Source organism: Lepus europaeus, chromosome 13 (genome assembly GCF_033115175.1).
Source record: "Lepus europaeus isolate LE1 chromosome 13, mLepTim1.pri, whole genome shotgun sequence".
NCBI lineage: Eukaryota > Metazoa > Chordata > Mammalia > Lagomorpha > Leporidae > Lepus > Lepus europaeus.
The window spans coordinates 79867286-79887430 of record NC_084839.1 but is presented as its reverse complement, the minus strand read 5'-3'; the positions used below and the strand labels follow the sequence as shown (position 1 = coordinate 79887430).

General features: G+C 39.5%; 1 protein-coding gene across 1 annotated transcript in view; it reads right to left on the bottom strand.

Moving 5' to 3' along the window:
• The window catches only part of DNAH6 (dynein axonemal heavy chain 6), a 287841-nt gene that overhangs the window by 246619 nt on the left and 21077 nt on the right, over window positions 1-20145 (bottom strand). The window contains exons 2-3 of the mRNA XM_062208725.1: window positions 18451-18624; window positions 13065-13327 (exon numbers count right to left, since the gene is read on the bottom strand). Coding sequence (XP_062064709.1) covers window positions 13065-13327; window positions 18451-18624 — 437 coding nt within the window. The remainder of the gene's footprint in view (window positions 1-13064; window positions 13328-18450; window positions 18625-20145) is intronic.

The window sequence follows — 20145 nt, the reverse complement described above, 5'->3', positions numbered from 1 at the left end:
AGAACAGGAAAGGAAACAATCAAATCAAAGAAAAGAAGAAGAAATCAGAAATCTAAAAAATACTGTCAGGAATCTACAGGATACTCTTAAAAAACCCAACATTCGGGTTCTAGGAGTACCTGAAGGCATGGAGAGAGAGAAAGGATGAGAAGGCCTTTTTAGTGAGATACTAGCAGAAAATTTCCCAGGTTTGGAGAAAGACAGAGACATCCTAATACAGGAAGCTCATAGAACCCCTAATAAACATGACCAAAAGAGATCCTCACCACGACACGTCGTAATCAAACTCACCACAGTGAAACACAAAGAAAAGATCCTAAAATGTGCAAGAAAGAAACGCCAGATTACTCTCAGAGGATCTCCAATTAGACTCACAGCTGACTTCTCTTCAGAAACCCTACAAGCTAGGAGAGAATGGCGAGACATAGCCCAGGTGCTAAGAGAGAAAAACTGCCAGCCCAGAATATTATATCCTGCAAAGCTCTCATTTATGAATGAAGGTGAAATAAAGACCTTTCACAGCAAACAGAAATTGCAAGAATTTGTCGCCACTCGCCCAGCCCTGCAAAAGATGCTTAAAGATGTGTTACATACAGAAACACAGAAACACGGTCACCAATATGAAAGAAGGTAAAGGTAGGAAACCTCACACCAAAAGATCACAGGAATCTCAAACCATATATTAGAAAGTATCTTTGGCTAATGGCAGGGCAAAGTTATTCCTTCTCAATAGTCACATTGAATGTTAATGGCTTGAACTGTCCAGTTAAAAGACACCGATTGGCTGATTGGGTAAAGGAACAAAACCCATCCTTTTGCTGCTTACAAGAAACCCATCTATCCAACAATGATCCATACAGGCTGAGAGTGAAAGGCTGGAAAAAGATATACCATGCCAACAGAAATGAAAAGAGAGCGGGCGTAGCCATCTTAATATCGGACAACATAAACTTTACCACAAAAACTGTTAGGAGAGACAAAGAGGGGCACTATATAATGATTAAGGGATCCATTCAACAGGAAGATATAACGATTATCAATGTATATGCACCTAATTACAGGGCACCAGCTTATTTAAAAGACTTGTTAAGGGACTTAAAGGGAGACTTAGACCCCAACACAATAGTACTGGGGGACTTCAATACTCCACTCTCAGAGATAGACAGATCAACAGAACAGAAGATCAACAAGGAGACAGCAGATTTAAATGACACTATAGCCCAAATGGATCTAACAGATATCGACAGAACATTTCATCCTACATCTAAGGACTTTACATTCTTCTCAGCAGTACATGGAACCCTCTCTAGGATTGACCACATACTAGGCCATAAAGCAAGTCTCAGCAAATTCAAAAGAATTAGAATCATACCACGCAGCTTCTCAGACCACAAAGGAATGAAATTGGAAATTGGCAACTCAGGAATCCCTAGAGCACGTGCAAACACATGGAGATTGAACTACATGCTCCTGAATGAACAATGGGTCATAGAAGAAATCAAAAGAGAAATCAAAAATTTTCTGGAAGTAAATGAGGATAACAGCACAACATACCAAAACCTATGGGATACAACAAAAGCAGTGTTAAGAGGAAAGTTTATATCAATAGGTGCGTACATCAAGAAATTGGAAAGACACCAAATAGATGAGCTTTCAAGTCATCTCAAGGATCTAGAAAATCTGCAGCAAACCAAACCCAAACCCAGTAGGAGAAGAGAAATAATTAAAATCAGAGAAGAAATCAACAGGATTGAATCCAAAAAAACATTACAAAAAATCAGCCAAACGAGGAGCTGGTTTTTTGAAAAAATAAACAAAATTGACACCCCATTGGCCCAACTAACTAAAAAAAGAAGAGAAAAGACCCAAATCAATAGGATCAGAGATGAAATGGGAAACGTAACAACAGACGCCGCAGAAATAAAAAGAATCATCAGAAATTACTACAAGGACTTGTATGCCAGCAAACAGGGAAATCTATCAGAAATGGACAGATTCTTGGACACATACAACCTCCCTAAATTGAGCCAGGAAGACATAGAAAACCTAAACAGACCAATAACTGACACAGAAATTGAAACAGTAATAAAGGCCCTCCCAACAAAGAAAAGCCCAGGGCCAGATGGATTCACTGCTGAGTTTTACCAGACATTTAGAGAAGAACTAACTCCAATTCTTCTCAAACTATTCAGAGCAATCGAAAAAGAGGGAATCCTCCCAAATTCTTTCTATGAAGCCACCATCACCTTAATTCCTAAGCCAGAAAGAGATGCAACATTGAAAGAGAATTACAGACCAATATCCCTGATGAACATAGATGCAAAAATACTCAATAAAATTCTGGCCAATAGAATGCAACAATACATCAGAAAGATCATCCACCCAGACCAAGTGGGATTCATCCCCGGTATGCAGGGATGGTTCAACATTCGCAAAACAATCAACGTAATACACTACATTAACAGGCTGCAGAAGAAAAACCATATGATTCTCTCAATAGACGCAGAGAAAGCATTTGATAAAATACAACACCCTTTCATGATGAAAACTCTAAGCAAACTGGGTATGGAAGGAACATTCCTTAATACAATCAAAGCAATATATGAAAAACCCACGGCCAACATCCTATTGAATGGGGAAAAGTTGGAAGCATTTCCACTGAAATCTGGTACCAGACAGGGATGCCCTCTCTCACCACTGCTATTCAATATAGTTCTGGAAGTTTTGGCCAGAGCTATTAGGCAAGAAAAAGAAATTAAAGGGATACAAATCAGGAAGGACGAACTCAAACTACCCCTCTTTGCAGATGATATGATTCTTTATTTAGGGGACCCAAAGAACTCTACTAAAAGACTGCTGGAACTCATCGAAGAGTTTGGCAAAGTAGCAGGATATAAAATCAATCCACAAAAATCAACAGCCTTTGTATACACAGGCAATGCCACGGCTGAGGAAGAACTTCTAAAATCAATCCCATTCACAATAGCTACAAAAACAATCAAATACTTTGGAATAAACTTAACCAAGGATGTTAAAGATCTCTACGATGAAAACTACAAAACCTTAAAGAAAGAAATAGAAGAGGATACCAAAAAATGGAGAAATCGTCCATGCTCATGGACTGGAAGAATCAATATCATCAAAATGTCTATTCTCCAAAAAGCAATTTATACATTCAATGCAATACCCATCAAGATCCCGAAGACCTTCTTCTCAGATCTGGAAAAAATGATGCTGAAATTCATATGGAGACACAGGAGACCTCGAATAGCCAAAGCAATCCTGTACAACAAAAACAAAGCCGGAGGCATCACAATACCTGATTTCAGGACATACTACAGGGCAGTTGTTATCAAAACAGCATGGTACTGGTACAGAAACAGATGGATAGACCAATGGAACAGAATAGAAACACCAGAAATCAATCCAAACATCTACAGCCAACTTATATTTGACCAAAGATCCAAATCTAATCCCTGGAATAAGGACAGTCTATTCAATAAATGGTGCTGGGAAAATTGGATTTCCACGTGCAGAAGCTTGAAGCAAGACCCATACCTATCACCTTACACAAAAATTCACTCAACATGGATTAAAGACTTAAATCTACGACCCGAAACCATCAAATTATTAGAGAGCATTGGAGAAACCCTGCAAGATATAGGCACAGGCAAAGACTTCCTGGAAAATACTCCAACAGCACAGGCAGTCAAAACCAAAATTAACATTTGGGATTGATTCAAATTGAGAAGTTTCTGTACTTCAAAAGAAACAGTCAGGAAAGTGAAGAGGCAACCAACAGAATGGGAAAAAATATTCGCAAACTATACTACAGATAAAGGATTGATAGCCAGAATCTACAAAGAAATCAAGAAAATCCACAACAACAAAACAAACAACCCACTTAAGAGATGGGCCAAGGACCTCAATAGACATTTTTCAAAAGAGGAAATCCAAATGGCCAACAGGCACATGAAAAAATGTTCAAGATCACTAGCAATCAGAGAAATGCAAATCAAAACCACAATGAGGTTCCATCTCACCCCGGTGAGAATGGCTCACATTCAGAAATCTACCAACAACAGATGCTGGAGAGGATGTGGGGAAAAAGGGACACTAACCCACTGTTGGTGGGAATGCAAACTGGTTAAGCCACTATGGAAGTCTGTCTGGAGATTCCTCAGAAACCTGAACATAACCCTACCATACAACCCAGCCATCCCACTCCTTGGAATTTACCCAAAGGAAATTAATTTGGCAAATAAAAAAGCCATCTGCACATTAATGTTTATTGCAGCTCAATTCACAATAGCTAAGACCTGGAACCAACCCAAATGCCCATCAACAGTAGACTGGATAAAGAAATTATGGGACATGTACTCCATAGAATACTATACAGCAGTAAGAAACAACGAAACCCAGTCATTTGCAACAAGATGGAGGAATCTGGAAAACATCATGCTGAGTGAATTGAGCCAGTCCCAAAGCGAAAAATATCATTTGTTTTCCCTGATCGGTGACAACTGAGCGCCAAAGGGGAAACCTGTTAAGTGAAATGGACACTATAAGCAACAATGAACTGATCAGCTCCTGTCCTGACTTTAGATGTACAATGTAATACTTTATCCTTTTTAGTATTTGTTGTTGTTGTTGTTGTTCTAGTACTATTGGTTGAACTCTGTAATTAACACACAATTATTCTTAGGTGTTTAAATTTTAACTGAAAAGTGATCCCTGTTAAATAGAAGAGTGGAAAAAGAGAGGGAGGAGATGTACAATTTGGGACATGCACAATCAGACTTGCCCCAAATGATGGAGGTTAGAAATGTGCCAGGGGATTCCAATACAATCCCATCAAGGTGGCATGTACCAATGCCGTCTCACTAGTCCAAGTGCTCAATTACAGTTCACATTCGATGGCTCGGATAGGTCTAAGAATCAAAGGGATCACACAAACAAGACAAGCGTCTGCTAATACTAACTGATAGAATCAAAAAGGGAGAGAAAGATCCAACATGGGAAGTGGGATACACAGCAGACTCATAGAATGGCAGATGTCCTAAACAACACTCTGGCCTCAGAATCAGCCCTTAAGGCATTCGGATCTGGCTGAAGAGCCCATGAGAGTATTGTAGCCATGGAAAGCCAAGATACCATGGAAAAGAAAAAAAGAAGAAGACCTAAATGAAAGATCTCTGTGAGTGAGATCCCAGTGGAAAGAACGGGGCCATCAAAGAAGGAGGTACCTTTCTCTGAAGGGAGGAGAGAACTTCTACTTCGACTGTGACCCTATTGGAATAAGATCAAAGTCAGCGAACTCTAAAGGCTTCCATAGCCCTGGCAACTCATGACTAGAGCCTAGGGAGATTACTGACGCCATGAACAGGAGTGTCAAATTGTTAAGTCAGCAACAGAAGTCACTGTGTACTTACATCCCATGTGGGATCTGTCCTTAATGTGTTGTCTAATGTGCAGTGATGCTATAACTAGTACTGAAACAGTATTTTTACACTTTGTGTTTCTGCGTGGGTACAAACTGATGAGATCTTTACTAATTATATACTGAATCGATCTTCTGTATATAAAGATAATTGGAAATGAAAAAAAAACATGGTGTTAAATTGGAAATGGCATAGAAAATTAATTTTTAAAAAAATATTATGTAGGATCTCTGTCTTTAATGTGCTGTACACTGTTATTTAATGCTATAACTAGTACTCCAACAGTATTTTTTTTTTCACTTTGTGTTGCTATATGGGGGCAAACTGTTGAAATTGTTACCTAATATATACTAAACTGATCTTTTGTATATAAAGAGAATTGAAAATGAATCATGATGTGATTGGAAGGGGAGAGGGAGCGGGAAAGGGGAGGGTTGTGGGTGGGAGGGAAGTTTTGGGAGGGGGAAGCCATTGTAACCCATAAGCTGTGCTTTGGAAATTTATATTCATTAAATAAAATTTTAATTTAAAAAAATAGATAAATTTCTAGCACTGTAAATAACCTGGTATACCTAGCGTCATTTGCTTTGGTACACTCCTTGGGAAACCTCCCTTTGCGACTGTATTACTCAAACATTCAGCATCTAGAACCACTTAGTGGGCACTCAGGACAATTCAGACCATCAATTTCCTATAAATTTTGTAAAGGTCTTATCACAAATTTTAAAATATATGTCATAATATTGTAAAATTAATAAAGAGGTTCTCTAGCCAGCTGAACCGAAGGACAGTGTGAGGATCCATATTCAGCTGGCTGATTTTTCCAGTCTTTTTAAAATTACAATGTCTTGAATAACAACTTCAGTTCTTTGGAAATAGCAGTATGTATTTGAACTCCTGTCAGATGGTTTTAGATCTCTGGACAATGTATGGACCCCGGCTTTTTAGATCATTTTACCTGCACCTGTTTTTAGCACAGATCAGATGCTAAGCTGACAAGTAAGTTACACTCTAAAGCTGCAAGGCTGCTTCAGTTTAAGAGACGGCAGTAAGTAAAAATGCTTAGAACTCTGACTGCATTCGGATTGAAAAGCAGCTCCTCAAACTTTCTCATTTTTTTTTTTTGACAGGCAGAGTGGACAGTGAGAGAGAGAGAGAGACAGAGAGAAAGGTCTTCCTTTGCTGTTGGTTCACCCCCCAAATGGCCGCTGCAGCCGGCGCACTGCGCCGATCCGAAGCCAGGAGCCAGGTGCTTCCTCCTGGTCTCCCATGCGGGTGCAGGGCCCAAGCACTTGGGCCATCCTCCACTGCCCTCCCGGGTCACAGCAGAGAGCTGGCCTGGAAGAGGAGCAACTGCGACAGAATCCGGCACCCCGACCAGGACTAGAACCTGGTTTGCCAGCGCTGCAGGCGGAGGATTAGCCTATTGAGCCGCAGCACCGGCCCAAACTTTCTCATTTAAATATGCTTTTTGGATAGGTATGTCCCTAATATGTGATGAAGCATTAAAATCATCAAATGTTGACAAGAGCCAAGTCTTGGGTAATTTGCCATTTATAGAATGCAGCCACCTAACATTGCAATATTATATTCTTAAGAATATTTTGAGACTATGGCTACATGGGAGGGTATAGGGTGTTACTGGGTCTTTGGTAGTTTGTCTATTCAAAATGCTAAATATATCTCTAAAACATATTTGAGCAACCCCATTAAAACCATAGAAATGGCCTAGTTTCATAAAATGATTTGAATCATTTTATGTACAAACGTGTTTATCCTCAGCTTGTATATTTCATGATGGAAATTAAAATCTTCTAATCACTAATTCATGGTATGACAGAGGAAAGGTACATGGACAGTAGCTCTGATTGTGTAAGATTCACAATTTCACTCTCTTCAATGCTAAGAAGGGAAGGCCTACACTTGCTCTCTCAAAGCAGAGCAAAATCTTCCTTGCTGCACACAGCTAGGTGCTCAGATGCTACTGACTGCCACATGCATTTTCCAATCCAAATCCCAGCTCACAAATAAATACAAAACTTCCACGGCACTTGTTTTTAGTAATAATTGGAACAAAGAGTTGTTAAACACCTTTCCCTCATATATTACTGCACTTATGGCAAACACTGACTTGTGCACTACATGGTATTTGTTAAAGCAAGACATAAATAAGGAAATTTTTTCAGCATCTTATATTTCCTCTGACTCCACCTTTCATAGGCAACTCAGCAATGGTGTGTCTTTTTTGTGTGTTTGCTAAGAGGAGTGCAGCTTTAAATGATTTCTATAGTTTAGATCTGTTATACCTCCATTCAGTTTTTACTGGAAAGGATTATTTTTAAAAAGATTTTTAAAATTTTATTTATTTAAAAGGCAGAGAGAGAGAGAGAGAGAGGGAGGGAGGGAGGGAGGAAGAGGTAGAGGGAGGAAGAGAAAGAAGAAGAGAGAGAGAAAGGGAGAGAGAATCTTCCATCTGCTGGTTTATTCCCCAAGTGGCTGCTACCAGGTTGGTGAGAAAGTCAGATTCAGGAGTGGATCCAAGACTAGAACACACGTACCCACATATGGGATGAGCATGTCTTACGCAATGTTTTATCCAGTGTGCCAAAATATCTGCCTCAAGAGGCGCCAAGATGGCGAAATAAGGAGGGAGCTTACTGCTCTAGTGTAGGGGAAGATAAAAAAGCATTGGAGAGACTGCAATCTCTGGGAAGAGTTAGGGAGAAAATGGCAAAGGAAACTCCATGCAAATTAGAGGGACACTGTGGGTCTACATGGAGAGTGTGGATATGCACAATTCAGGATTCCAGCAGCCGAGAGCCTCAGCACCAGGTTTGGAGAGTGAGGTGAGGCCAGACTGCAGCAGCTCAAGCCTCTGGTGATAAAGCTGCGGGAGGAACCTGGCATGAGTCTGGCTTGGAGCCCTGCCAATCTAGAGGGAAAAAAGGGGGCACATTTCTCTCTCCCTGACCACCTGGCACTAGTGTCCTGTAAGAAGCCAAGAGAGGGCAGGTGAGATTTTGGACTTATGTAACAGCTGTGCAGCTGGTGTCTGTGCTTTCAGCAAGCAGCAGGGAGGAGACACCCAAGTTTGGCTGGGAGAATTGACAGGAGGCTGGGTGCTCCTGAATGTAGGAGCCTTGTATGCCGGGACTGTGAAAACACTATGGCTACGTGGGAGGGTACAGGGTGATACTGGGTCTTTTGACAGTCACTGTGGCAGCTCCACACACTCAGGGCTCCCTGATTCCCTGGTGAAGGTCATTGCTGCAGGATCTGTGCTCACACTGAGGACTGCACGGAAACTTTGTGCGGTTCTTGTGGCAGTTCTGATGTATATTGTACCCACAGGGGCTAATGTCCAGGCACTGGTCTTCTTGGAGGAGAGGAGGTTGAGTTTGAGACTGTGCCAATATAGCTGAACAAACCTCCCCTCTGATAAGCAAATATAAAGAGGTGATTTACTTTTCCCAATTTGAGAATCACCTTGGACATTCCCCTCACCCCAGAGCCCTGAACAGAGCTCCCTGGCCACACTCAGCACATGCCTCAGGGTATTCACTGAAGCAGACACTCCACTAATCCACAGAGGCATAGGCCAAAGACAAAAGCCATCACAGGAGGAAAAAAATAAAGCAACAAGTATCTCCACAAACGCCTAAAAATAAAAGCAGAAATTAAAGAAACAAAAATAAGGAAGACAACATCATGCCCCCAAAAGGAACACAACAACACTTCAACACTAGAAAGTGAGAATGAAGAGGCTGAAGAAATGTGAGAAACGGAATTCACAAAAAAATGATTGTAGAATTACTTAGAAGTAATCAGAAGTGAATCCACAAACTAAAGCAATCTGTACATGATATGAAAGAAAATTTTTCTCATGAAATTGAGATTTTAAAGAGAAATCAAAGTGAAATATTGGAAATGAAGAATTCAATAGAACAGATTAAAAAAATGCAGTGGAAAGCCTTAACAACAGAATCTGTGAGGCAGAAGAAAGAATATCTGAGTCAGAAGACAAATGTTATAATCAGACAAAAAATAGAAGAAATTAGAAAGTTAAAAAACAGTGTTGGAGATCTATGGGATACTATCAAACGACCGATCCAACATATGGGTCTTAGGCGTTCCTGAAGACATGGAAAGAGAATAGATTAGAAGGCCTTTTTTTTGTGAAATAATTACAGAAAATTTCCCTAACATGGAGAAACAAAGGGATGTCCAAGTACAAGAAGCACATAGAACTCCTAATAGACATGGCCTGACACATTGTAGTCAAACTCTCCACAGTAAAACATAAAAGATTCTAAAATGTGCACAAGAGAAATACCAGATTACTTTCAGAGGCTCTCCAATTAGAGTCACAATGCACTTCTCAGAAACCCTATGTTAGGAGAGAATGGAGAGACATAGTCCAATCTTAAAAGAAAAAAGCTATCAACCCAGAGATTGTACCCTGCAAAGCTCTCATTTATGAATGAAGGTGAAATAAAGACCTTCCATAACAAACAGAAATTGAAAGAATTCGCCACCATTTGTCCAGCCTTACAAAAGATGCCTAAGGATGTGCTACACACAGAAACATGGTCATCACTATGAAAGAAAGTGAATGCAGAAAATCTCCCAGAAAAGGTGCAAAGGAAATCCGAAGCGAAAAAAGGAATATTTATGGAAAAATGGCAGGGCCAAGTTGTTACTTATCAATAGTCACCTTGAATGTAAATGGCCTCAACTCTCAAGTTGGCTGGATAGAAAAAAAAAATCTGTTTGCTGCCTATAAGAAACATATCTCATCAACAAAGATACATACAGAGTGAAAGGATAGAAAAAGATATTCCATGCTAACACAAAAACTAAAAAAAGAGCTGGTGTAGCCATCCTAATATCAGATGAAATAGACTAACACAAAAAATGTTAAAAGAAAATAAAGGACACTATGCAATGATTAAGGGATCAATTCAACAGGAAGATGTGACTCTAACAAATGCATACACACCTTATTACAGGGCACCTAGTTATTTAAAAGAAATATTAACGGATCTAAAAGGAGACATAGACTCTAATACAATAGTAATGGGGGACTTCAATATCCCACTTGAAGCAATGGACAGATCAACCAGACAGAAAATCAGCAAAGAAACAATTAATTGACACTATAGGCCAAATGCACCCTAACAAATATCTACAGAACTTTTCATCCTACAGTTGAAAAATACACATTCTTCTCACCAGTGCATGGAACTTTCTCTAGGATAGACCTTAGGCCAGCCCATAAAGCAAGTCTCAGCAAATTCAAAGGAATCAAAATCATACCATGCATCTTCTCTGACCATAATGGAATGAAGCTAGAGATCAACAACTCGAGAGTCTTTAGAACATATGAAAACATATGGAGAATAGTATGCTCCTGAATGAACAGTGGGTCATAGAAGAAATCAAAAGAGAAATTAAAACTGCTGAGGAACAGTTTCATTTTCATAGTATTTCTTGAAATCTTTACTTAGTATAGAGTTAATCTTCTGTGTATAAAGTTAATTGAAAATACATCTTAGTAAAAAATGTGAATGGGAATAGGAGAGAGAGGAGGAAGAATGGTGGGAGTGGGGTTGGGAGGGTGGGTCTGGTGGGAAGAATTACTATCACTGTGTCCCTAAAGTTGTATTTATGAAATGCATGAAGTTTGTATACCTTAAATAAAAGGTTTCTGGGGGAAAATGTCTGCCTCTACACTAATTTTAAAAAGAGTTTTGTAAAAATGTATCTTCATCTTGTTTACCCATTTTTAATATGTTAAATATATGTAGCATCTAAATAATTGCCTTTATTCATTAGGTTATAATATTTGGAGTTCAAGCTGGAGAGGAAAATGTATCAAACCCTAAAATGCAGTTACAAGCCATGACTTCAAGAATATCTGCTTAAAGGAAACCTTGCATATTACTATCAAGCATCACCCTGTCAGTCCAAAACAATGCAAAACATCAACTGAAGTCCCCTGGTGAACACACTCACCAATCTAGAAATACATAAACCTCCAGCATTGGATGAAAACACAAATTTGTTTCACAAAACTAAATACTTCGTTTTGTGCTGTTAAATAGAAGAGAATCAACTTGACATTTGGCAAAATTTGGCTTTTACAATAGGGAATGAACATCACAAGTAACATTCCTTGATATCGGGGTTATTGAATGATTTTTTTCAGAAGATAAAACTATGAATACATTTTCATATATGAATCAAAAAGCCTATTTTTAAAATCAGCAAATAAATCATTTGTCCATTAGTCTTCACTTAAGATCTATAAATTTCTCTCCAAAAACTTATAAAGAACTGTGAAAAGAAAGCCGCAAGGTAGGAGAATTAATGCTAATGACATTAAAGTATTAACTATTTAGAAATTGAATATTAAGGTTTATATTAAAACAAAACAATATTAAGTTAGATATTGAAACAAAGCTTTAAATTCCATTATATATTAATTCTCACATTTTAAGTCAAACTATTTCTCTCATCTTTCAAAAATCTCTACTTTGACCCCAATTTACTTTCACCTACCACCCTATTTGTTCTTCTCATTGACAGCTCAGAATTAGTTTGTCCAAACCCAAATGCTCGTTTTTCCTCTGACAAATCAGGTCCCTCCAGTCTTCTGTGTGTCAGTTAATAGTAACTCTACTTCTCTTGCTTACACAAATGAGTCACTGAAGTCATGCTAGATTATTCTGTGGCTGTCCACCTGACTTTACCTTTTCCTGGATTACTTTTACATTTCCATAATGAGACCCATTTCTCCACCACCTTACAACTACCACTAGGTCCATTTCTCATCTAAATAATTACAGCATTTAATTGGCCCTCCTGTTTCAAATTTGCTCCCCAAGTCTATTCTCTACAGAGCAGCCAGTGTGATTTGTTTTCAAAATATAATACAGGCCGTGACATTCATCTGCTCAAAACCCTTCTCTGGTTCTCCATTTTTCCCAAAGTAAAAACGGAAGGCATTACAGAGGGCGAGAAAGCCCTGTGTGATCCTTCTCCTGTGCCTCACAATTTCTGCTGTAGCCACGCCAGCTTCCTCTCTGCTTCTTGAACACACCAGGTATGCTCCCACTGCAGGTTGTTTGTATGCATTTTCCTGCTGCCTTCAACACTCTTCCCCTCTTCAACCCTGTAATTCACTCCTCTATCTCCTTGAAGGAGAATTGTATTAAATTATATTAAAAATTACACTGTATTAAATTAGTCATAGTAAAAGATATAATAAAGGAAAACTGGCATGACATGTCAAGCAAATCATGCATCATTGAGTTTTATAGACCGCCATTTTTTCCATAGTGATCACAAAGTATCAAAAGTGTTTGTTATACTGATCAAAATTAGATAGGAAAACACTACGTAAATACATGAGATGCACAACAATGTACTGTTCCATAAAGTAGTTTTTATAAACAGGTAAAAGATAAAAATTGCTATGAATAGAATTGAATTATAATTAGATGATAATCAAAATAATATTTGATCACATTTATCATTAATACTGAAGAAATTTTGGGTGATATTTGCAATCCCATTTGTAATTTTAATGTTAAATAAACTGGTTCATAAAAGAGAACTCACTTCAGATTAAATGTATCGTATTCGATGGAAGACTTTGCTACTGCAGGGACCATATAAAGAAATCCAAGATGCTCATTATCTTGTATTACTTTAATAATTTGCAGAGGATCACGGATGTTGGCTTTAATGACTTCATCCTGATCTTGGAAAAAGAATTTAGGATAAGTGGAAGACCTGGTGCTGAAGAGACCTCTTCTTCCGATCCCAGCACGTGGCAGCTTAGAAGGAGAGGGAGAGAACGCCTCATCAAAGGGCCGATGGATCTAAATGAAAGTCAATTTTCAAAAGAATTAGTTTTTTCACACATGAAAGGTGAAGATATATTAGCCCCAATTATCAAATTGCATGAAATGTCTATAGCTCAAAGGCAAGCATTTTGGAACTGAAATTTTCAAACTACTGCTCAATCTTGATACTCCTCCTCAGCACTCCCTTACCCAGAGGCCCATCCCCTACCCCACAGGACAGTTCCAGTGCTGGCTCTCATTGGCTCTCCTCTCCTGTAACCCAGTGCTCATCACATCTAAATACAACCAGCTCTCTGGTGTTCCTGGGAGTCCACCCTCCTTGCTTAGTTGCTCTGCATTCATCCTGACTGTCGTTTCTCCCCTAAAACTCCTCACTTGGTTTTGACAAACTCCATGCTTTTTTTTTTTTTGGTGCAAAGTTTTTTTTTTTTTAACTTTTATTTAATGAATATAAATTTCCAAAGTACAGCTTATGGATTACAATGGCTTTCCCCCCCATAACTTCCCTCTCACCACAACCCTCCCCTCTCCCGCTCCCTCTCCCCTTCCACTCACATCAAGATTCATTTTCAACTATCTTTATATACAGAAGATCAATTTGGCATATATTAAGTAAAGCCTTCAACAGTCTGCACCCACACAGAAACACAAAGTGAAAAATACTGTTTGAGTACTAGTTATAGCATTAAATCACAATGTACAGCACATTAAGGACAGAGATCCTACATGAGGAGTAAGTGCACAGTGACTCCTGTTGTTGACTTAACAAATTGACACTCTTGTTTATGGCGTCAGTACTCCCCCTAGGCTCTTGTCATGAGTTGCCAAGGCTATGGAAGCCTCTTGAGTTCACCAACTCTGATCATATTTAGACAAGGTCATAGTCAAAGTGGAAGTTCTCTCCTCCCTTCAGAGAAAGGTACCTCCTTCTTTGAAGACCTGTTCTTTCCACTGGGATCTCACTCACAGACATCTTTCATTTAGGTTTGTTTGCTTGTTTGTTTGTTTTTTGCCAGAGTGTCTTGGCTTTCCATGCCTGAAACACTCTCATGGGCTTTTCAGCCGGATCTGAATGCCTTAAGGGCTGATTCTGAGGCCGGAGTGCTGTTTAGGACATCCGCCATTCTATGAGTCTGCTGTGTATCCCACTTCCCATGTTGGATCGTTCTCTCCCTTTTTTTAATTCTATCAGTTAGTATTTTCAGACACTAGTCTTGTTTATGTGATCCCTTTGACTCGACAAACTCCATGCTTTTCCACGAGTAAAGTCCTGGATAGCTGCTATCATAATTCATAAGAAACATTACTTCTTCCTGAATGTGAGGATGGTTCTCTTGAGTACTAGGACTCATTGTATCACAGCCTCAGGGAAGCACATATTTTATTAACAGTTGCGTGTTCTGTTTAAATTCTTCTCAAGCTTAAATGTGCATGTGAATGATCTGGCAGTCTTTCTAAAGTGAAAATTCTCATTCAGAAGTGTTGGGATGGAGCCTGAGATTCTGCATTTCTAGCCCAGTTCCTGCTAGCCATGGACCTGGACCAGACTTGGTGCCAGCAAGGCTGAGTCCCCGTCTCTACCATGTCCACACGCTTAAGCGTTGCTCTGCTCCCTGGTTTCACTGTCTGTGCTCCCTGTACCACCTACACTCCTTAATTCCTTTTCCAAAAACCTTGAGGGTGGCATCACTCACATCTTTTCTTCCCATGCAGAAAGTAAATCACCATGTTTGAGGAAATCTGACAGTAACTCCACAGGCCATCACAGTGTCTCTAACAGTACAGGAGTAACTAGCTTTAAGGTAAAAGAGTTACCATACTGGACCTGCTTTGTTAAAGCACTGATGTAAATATGTAAATGATAAGTGTACTATCTGTTGCAAAGCTGATAGACGTTACCATTTTTACAAGAAATCTATTACCACAAGCTCTGTCAGCAACTTTCCCATAATGTTTATGTTTAAAAGGGTAATTACCCTCTATCTCTGTTGACAAGGAGCTTGAGAAGCAAAGCCGAGCATGGTCAGAGCTGAAGGAAACACAAATTTGAACTCAAAAGGTAAAATGAGCTCTTCTACTTATTGGCCAGGATGGAAGCAATGGTACTGTTCTCTAATAATGAAAGAACAGCTCAAGCTCAACCCAGAACCAGGAAAGGTGCACACTGCCTTATCTCAATGTTTCAACAAGGGCTATATTCTCTTTTAATATTTTATGAGACTAAAATATTAAGATTAAACAGAAAATGCATTAAAATTTTCTCTATTACATTCTTTAAAATGTTTTACTGCATTCTAAGTATTAGATTTCTTCAACAAAAGGCCATTTTCATCTGTAATTTTCTAATTCAGTAAGAAAATATGATTCGATTTAGTAGTTACATATGTTTAGTTTTGGGGGAAGTGACTAAAGGAAGCAACCATTCTTGAGATGAAGAACACTGTAGTATTCCTTTCTAATGAATGTACCCTACAATTTGATAAACCAGTATCTTCCTTAATATCCAAAAAGCTTTCCCTCTCTCCCTCTATCCCTTTGTTCCTTCCTCAATCTCCTAGGCAATCCAAATGGTTGTACTTCAATTCTAATTTATTTTGAGAAACCAACCCGCTTTTATTTACCCTCTTCTCAGAATAAATTCCCTCTTCATTTATATGGAACATCCACCCCCCTTTTTATATCTGTCCTTAACCCCTTTTTACTTAATTCTTCACTGGGTGCCAACCACAATTAAGAGGCATAACCTACAACTCAACATTCATTTTCAGCTCCCCCTTCCATCCCAGATGTACATACAATTTCTTGCTTCTTTAAGTTTTTGAAGCTCATTTTATGCCAAATGAATTAATTTATGGATAATTAAATCTTTCCTGGATCTATTTACCATAGGAAGAGAGAGGGAAAGAAAGAGTGAGAGACAGAGACAGAGAGAGAGAGAGAGTCAGAGATCTTCCATCTGCTGGTTCATTCTCCAAATGGCCACAATGACCAGGGCTGTGCAGGCTGAAGCCAGGAGATTCCTCTGCATTTCCCACATGGGTGCAGGGACTCAAGGACTTGGACCATCCTCCGCTGCTTTCTCAGGTTCATTAGCAGGGAGTTGGATCACAAGTGAAGCAACTGGGACTCAACTGGCATCCATATGGGAACCCAGTGCCGCAAGCTATGGCTTCAACCAGCTGCGCCGCAGCATTGGCCCCTGATTTCATTCAGGATGATCTCAACCAAACCCAAAGTGAGCACCCATGCATATGTGAGCACCCATCCATATCACTTCTCTTCAAACCCCACCTCTCCCACCTTTTTTTTTTTTTAGATTTATTTTATTTATTTGAAAGTCAGAGTTACACAGCGAGAGAAGGAGAGGGAGAGAGAGAAGGGGGGGGAAGAGAGAGAGAGAGTTAGTTTTCCATTCCTTTGGTTCACTCCCCAAATGACCGCATTGGCCAGAGCTGAGCTGATCCAAAGCCAGGAGCTTCTTCCGGGTCTCCCACAAGGGTGCAGGGGCCCAAGGACTTGGGCCATCTTCTATTGCTTTCCCAGGCCATAGCAGAGAGCTGGATTGGAAGAGGAGCAGCTGGAACTTGAACTGGCGCCCATATGGGATGCCGGCGCTGCAGGCTGGGGCTTTAACCCACTACACCACAGCGCTGGCCCCCACCTTTTCTATCTTATCACTTTTCCACTTATTCCTCTGAGATTTGTGCAACTCTAAAGGATGGTTTTTCCTCCACTGAATCTCCCCCCGGCCCTAGGGTCTAAGAGTTCTTTCTTTCTTTCTTTCTTTCTTTCTTTTTTTTTTTTTTTTTTTTGACAGGCAGAGTGGACAGTGAGAGAGACAGAGAGAAAGGTCTTCCTTTTGCCGTTGGTTCACCCTCCAATGGCCGCCGCGGTAGCGCGCTGCGGCCGGCGCACCGCGCTGATCCGATGGCAGGAGCCAGGTGCAGGGCCTAAGCACTTGGGCCATCCTCCACTGCACTCCCTGGCCACAGCAGAGAGCTGGCCTGGAAGAGGGGCAACCGAGAGTTCTTTCTTTTTAATTCTTCACTATTTTCTTTCTACCTTTAGTGATCAAAGCTCTTATGCTCCACTGTATTTGAATGTCCATTTGCCCACCTATTCACTTCCAGACTCTGAAACTCTTAAGGACACAGGCTGTCTTCAATTTTGCATTTCTAGCACTTAGCTCAATGCCTAAAACCAAAATAGCACTCAAATGTTTAATGTGCACCTCCAAAGTTCCCTTTGAATCAAAAGCTCAGAGTAATCTTGGCTCTACTGTGACTTTCACTGCCCTTCCATTTTCTCCCATCTCTGCACCCTTCTTTAATTTTTTTCAGATATTCATTTAAAACCAAACTCTGGTGATTTCTCCCCTAAGTTACTATTCATTTATGTGTTGCAAGCAACTTTCCCAATCTACAAGTCTCACTAGCTAGCTGGCTCAGTCTCAACTTTTATTGCCCTTCACCACGGTTTTAAAGATTACCATTTTTGGTAAAAATTATGAAAATGGAAGAAATTATAACCCCAGAGGGCTGACATCTTGGGACTGGTGTTGTAGCATAATGAGTTCAGCCACCGTCAGCAGCACCAGCATCTCATATGGATGCTGGTTCAAGTCTTCCCTGCTCCACTTCTGATCCAGCTCCCTTCTAAAGTACCTGGGTGAGCAGCAGAAAATGACCCAACTACTTGGGCCTCTGCACCCACGTGGGAGACCCAGATGAAGCTCCTGGCTCTGGCCTGGCCCAGCCCGTGCCATTGCAGTCATTTGAGGAGTGAACCAGATGGAAGATCACTCTGAGATCATGTCTCTCCATCTCTCTCTCTCTAACTCTAGTTTTCCAAGTAAATTTAACAAAAGAAGAAAGTATAACAACATTCAAAACATTATTACATTTTCTTCTAACATACAAGAGAAGATCAGATGACACTGTACAGGTGCCAAGAGCTTCCTTTATGATTTTCCTTTACTGTATAGAAGTTCCTTAATAGGATGAAGTGAGAACTATATTTCCCAAACTCATATGCAACCTTATAGAAAATGAAATTCTACTGTTCTTGTGAGTTAAAAAGCACATTATCAATTCTATACCGAAGCAAAATTAAAAATATTAAGTATTTCAATATTTTACCTGCTTTTTTTTCACAGTATCTTGCTGTTCAAGAACCAGAGTAGGTAAAGTGACAGAACTTCTATCAGCAGTGCTTGTTGAAGGTTTAAGGAGTCCTTGAGCCTTTAGCTGAAATCGGTTCTGTTCGTATATGTATTCTGGCTGCTTATGATCTTGGTAGACTTTCAGCACTGGCTTTGAGAGAGAGAGAGACACACACATTAATCTCTTCAACAATAAAGTGAGCTTGCCTTATTCTTTATTACTTTTGGATATTATCCCTGTTGGAAATTGATCCCTGGACTAATTTTGTATCAAAACCAGAATCCTAAAAGCAACTACAACCATTCCCTGGCATATTGCTTCAATAAAAAAATTTCTTTGCTTGATTTACATTAATTCTGTACTGTTTTACCAACAAATAATTCTAGAACTAGGGTTATCAGGGAAAAGGCCCAGAACTTAGGTATGTATAAAATTTTATATTTCCTAATTATTGACCAGAAACCTCCAATATTCACAACTCCTACAACTATAGGAAGGAGCACAAAATCCTCTCACACTACCCAAAAGTCTCATAATCATAACTAAAGATCTAAAAATTGGCATTATTTTAAGATAAATCTGACTTCAAATTATGACAACAGAAATCCAGCTTTTATTTATTTAATTTTAATTTCAATTAGTTTATAACAGATTCAATGTGCTTTGTAGATACTATTCTAAGAATGTAATGATATTCCCTTCTAATCCCTCCTTCCTCTTCCTCACACCCTCTTTCCTACTCCATTTCTTTTTTAGTTTTTGAGATAACATTATTTTAAATTTACATTATAGTAAAAAGGCTTAATACTTCACCAAATAAGAAGTTTAACAAGTGAAAAATGAGAAGATCCTAGTTTAGTGGGAATATAGACAACCACAATCCATTAAAACTATAGTAGTGCAACATTCTTAACTATTGATGAAACCAGCTTTTAACATAATAAACTAAAGCAAAGTATTCCCTGTAACGGTTTTTGTTTCTAAGCAGTAGAAATTTAGTGTGACATTTAATCTCCTATATGATGGATGAGAAAAGTCTTGAAAGTATGTAAACTTTTCAGGTAAATTTCCTTTGGTTTTGGATAAAAATCTCTTTTGAGTCACTTATTGAGGAAAGTAAAAGTCAAGTTATGTGAGCACTGACCTGGATTGGAGACCAGAATTACACGGTAAGAAGGGGAAGAAAGAGTGATGATTTACAAGATGATTACAAGAGACCAAGCAGGGGCCGGCACTGTGGTACAGCGGGTTAATGCCCTGGCCTGAAGCGCCGGCATCCCATATGGGCACTGGTTCGAGACTCGGCTGCTCCTCTTCCGATCCAGCTCTCTGCTATGGCCTGGGAAAGCAGTAAAAGATGGCCCAAGTCCTTGGGCCCCTGCACCCATGTGGGAGGCCTGGAAGAAGCTCCTGGCTCCTGGCTTCGGATCGGCAGAGCTCCAGCTGTTGCGGCCAATTGGGGAGTGAACCATCGGATGGAAGACCTCTCTCTCTCTCTGCCTCTCCTCTCTCTGTGTATCTCTGACTTTCAAATAAATAAATCTTAAAAAAAAAAAAAAAAGACCAAGCAACAATCTATAATCACAGTGCTAAGGTGAATGTATTTTAAAAACCCTTCTGTGAAACTTATTGAAATGAACATGGAAAGCTGAAATGATGGAAAGATGACAA